Source organism: Acyrthosiphon pisum, chromosome A2 (assembly GCF_005508785.2).
Source record: "Acyrthosiphon pisum isolate AL4f chromosome A2, pea_aphid_22Mar2018_4r6ur, whole genome shotgun sequence".
Taxonomy (NCBI): domain Eukaryota; kingdom Metazoa; phylum Arthropoda; class Insecta; order Hemiptera; family Aphididae; genus Acyrthosiphon; species Acyrthosiphon pisum.
This window is the reverse complement of record NC_042495.1, coordinates 68,556,894-68,560,386: the sequence shown is the minus strand read 5'-3', so window position 1 is coordinate 68,560,386 and position 3,493 is coordinate 68,556,894. Positions and strand designations below refer to the sequence as shown.

The window sequence follows — 3,493 nt, the reverse complement described above, 5'->3', positions numbered from 1 at the left end:
GAAAATTATATAACTCTCCTCAATTTTTCTAATAAAATTGTAGTAGCCTCACTAGCCTAGTTGGACTCTCTTGGACAGTATATTATGTGTTCTATTTTACAAATGTGTATGGTTCAATAACATTTTTACAAAGTACGATTTAAGTATAAAAAATATTCAAAAAATTTTTTGAAGGTCTTGTTAAATTTACTATTAAAAATTAACAAAACTAAACGTGTACTGCGGCTGTCTGCTGAACGTAATTTTACTTCCTGTTTTGCGCTTATACACCGAGACAACAAATGTGGGTGTAGCACTCTTGAACGTTTAAATTAATACTAATCCACGTCTTGCCTACCTCAGAAGCGCAAAATTACACCCGGAAAAGGACATCACTATCTTGTAATTTAACTAGTGTCGGTTGTAAATATTTAAGAAAAATCATTGCTTATAAATGGTGTTTTAAAATGTTACGGTTGGTTAAACAATCATTTTTTTTTAAACATTAAAACACCGAATCAAGTTTCTATTCCCCCTAGGACAATGTCCAATATACAGTTACTCAGATAGCAGTATAATAATTAATAGTATTCTCTATATGTTATATAATTGCTTTTAATGTGTTCATTAATTTTTGCTATCACTTTTCACTTACCTTGTAAATTATGTTGGATTGATTAAAATTCCGAGGGTAAATATTGAGACGGTTTTTTTTCTGCTCATAAGTTATAGGATAAATTGTTTTACACAGTAATGGTATGAATCTGTAAAAGATTTAAGGACTTTCATTTAATACAATAATAAAACAATTATACATTTATTTTTTAAACATTATTTTCTATTTATTGTTTTATGAGTACTAGTATAATGATAAAAAATAATAATAACATTTTTAAGGACAAAACTGCTAAAGAAAAATCTGTTTTTACACAAATAAAAAGAAAAAAATTACATGAGTATAATAATAATAAAGCGTCAAATACTATAATATGTCAATAATGTAAAATGTGTTGCAATTATTTTAAAGCTATTGTATTGAATGTATGATCTGAAAGCAAAGCATAATTTAAAAAAATATAATAATTAAACTATTTATATGGGCAGTAATTATAGTATAGAAAATTGAGGTATAGTCTCTTAAAAAATTATATATATATATATAAAAAAAAAATTATAATACACAAGTCTAGTTGGTTTGACTGAATACGAAAAGAAATCAAATAATGTTTAGTGAAAACTTGTATTTCAAATTTTTAGTCCCCCTAAACAATATAATATGCCTCCAGAAGTAGGGGGAGAAATTTTGGTAATGTTTTAAAAAATAAATTTTGCCAAATTAACAAGATAAAAAAATTAAGAAAAAATAACAAAAAATTTAAAGTTGATAGTTTTAAGCTTTTAACTAAAAAAAAAAAACAATTTATTAACACAGCTCTTATAGCTTTCTGATAAAGATATATGAATCGAAAGACAAGAAAGAAGTAATAATAATAAAAAAAAAATATATCTAAATAACAATGAAATTAGGTAACATGAGCGAGAAATTGAGATACTAATGGCATGTACTAAAATATTTTAGAACTACCATTTGCGATCAGTCACTGACATCAAGTGTACAGCGCTTTCGCTCTCGCCCCATCCAGTCGTTCGTGCCGACGCCCTTACGTCTGTAGCTGTTGCGGGTCCGATTGCGCTGACCCCCCTCTTTCTGGAGACTTTTATCAGACCTCTTTTCGCCTGAAAAAAAAACAATACATCTTTAATAAATGACTAAATGAGCTAACTGAATGATTTCGTAGTTGGAACTGAATAAGAATTAAATTATAAATAAATAGACCTTAACATACATTTAATGGATCAATAATATAAAATTATTTGAAATACAAAGCTTTAAGTTGTATAAGCTATCCAAATTAGCTTAATTGGTGAATTCTTCTCTCATTTGTCAGAACTCCCCTTGCTGATATAAATAACAGTAATGAAGTTTTGTTTTCTAAGACTTGCCTTGTTTATCTTGTAAACTTCCCATGGCTTGAAGCGCCGCTACTATTTCCAGCTGCGCCGATTCGGCCACCACTGCCATTTCCCCATGACCGATTGTTTGGTGCAACTCCATGCCATTGTCTATTTCCAGTAGACGCTGTTCCCCAAGGGCCGGCAGCCCCAGCATCCCAGCGGCCTGCAGGCCACATCCACGAATTAAATCCCCATGGCCAATCTAAAAAAAAAACCCAAAGAATAACTAAACAATCCAAAATGTTAATATTTTTTTTATAGATATATTAAAACTAGATTTGCAAGCGTAATTTTTAATATAACCGTTTTGTACATAAACATTAACATATTTAACTAAACATTTAGAGTTAAAATTAAAATTAAACTTGAAATGCTACTTTAAATGCTAATTCATACATTTAAAACAATAATATCAAGTTAACAATAACATACAAAATGATTGTATCTACTAAACAATCACAAACTTAATATTTTAAGAGGATGTTTAGTATTTTTTATGGCATTACGCTTTTACTAAAATGTTACATTAACTATTTTTAGTTTCTTCTAATAAATAATATTGTACAAAAATATAAAAATATTATAACATATAACACCCTCTTAAATACAATTTGTACAATACACGAGTTACATAAAATTACCATCATCCTTTCTGTTGAATCGATACATTTACTCACAAAACACATACTGTCAGGCATCATGGAATACACTAACTTGTTGTTATTTGAGTAAACAAAGTCAGTATAATAGTAGTCGCATAAAATAGTTGGAAGAAAAATAAATGCGGTTGGAATCATCGTGTACTCTGGATGCCGTGGAATAAAAGTAACATGCAAAAGAAATGAATGGAGTGTAACACCAGGAAGTAGGATCACATTGTGGGATGACTTATTTTTCATTTTTTGCTACTTGTTGGTTTTAAAATTTAAACCATCAAATGATGCTTTATTTATTTTACATACCTAAAGATAAAAAATTGGGAGACAAAAAATAATTTTTGGTTTTTTTTTTTATTTAAATATTATTGATGTTCGTACATTTACATTCATTAAATTCAATTAAATATAAGAACATAAAATACAACAGTATACTAAATAAGTATAACTCTGTTATTATATCATTGAATGACTAAAGAACTTATAATCAGTAATTAACTAAGGTGATTAAAGTGAATAATTAATGAAATCTTTTTTTTATATATATAAACAAGTATATATTATGTATCTAAAATGACTATATAATGTATACTAATGTAAAAAAATACACTGAATTTGGATATTATATTTTGGAATTAATTTCCCTAAGTATTGTATTGTCACAAATTAGGCAATATACATTGTTTTAACAAGAGGTATTAAGAGGACGTCGTATCCGCATGTGTTGTCTCAGTCTTACAAACGTACAACATAGCAAATTTTTGTTCGCTAGTTTCAATAAGGTGCTGTCATTTTTGATTTTAGAGTGAATTGACCTATTATCAAACTTTTAGCTAACAACA

At 28.0% G+C, this 3,493-nt stretch overlaps 1 protein-coding gene across 1 annotated transcript in view; it reads right to left on the bottom strand.

The window, feature by feature from the left end:
• Nucleotides 1-795: 795 nt before the first annotated feature.
• LOC100165814 (heterogeneous nuclear ribonucleoprotein Q) overlaps nucleotides 796-3,493 on the bottom strand; it is an 8,761-nt gene continuing 6,063 nt past the window's right edge. The window contains exons 11-12 of the mRNA XM_008187503.2: nucleotides 1,984-2,197; nucleotides 796-1,716 (exon numbers count right to left, since the gene is read on the bottom strand). Coding sequence (XP_008185725.1) covers nucleotides 1,989-2,197 — 209 coding nt within the window. The 3' untranslated portion in view covers nucleotides 796-1,716; nucleotides 1,984-1,988. The remainder of the gene's footprint in view (nucleotides 1,717-1,983; nucleotides 2,198-3,493) is intronic.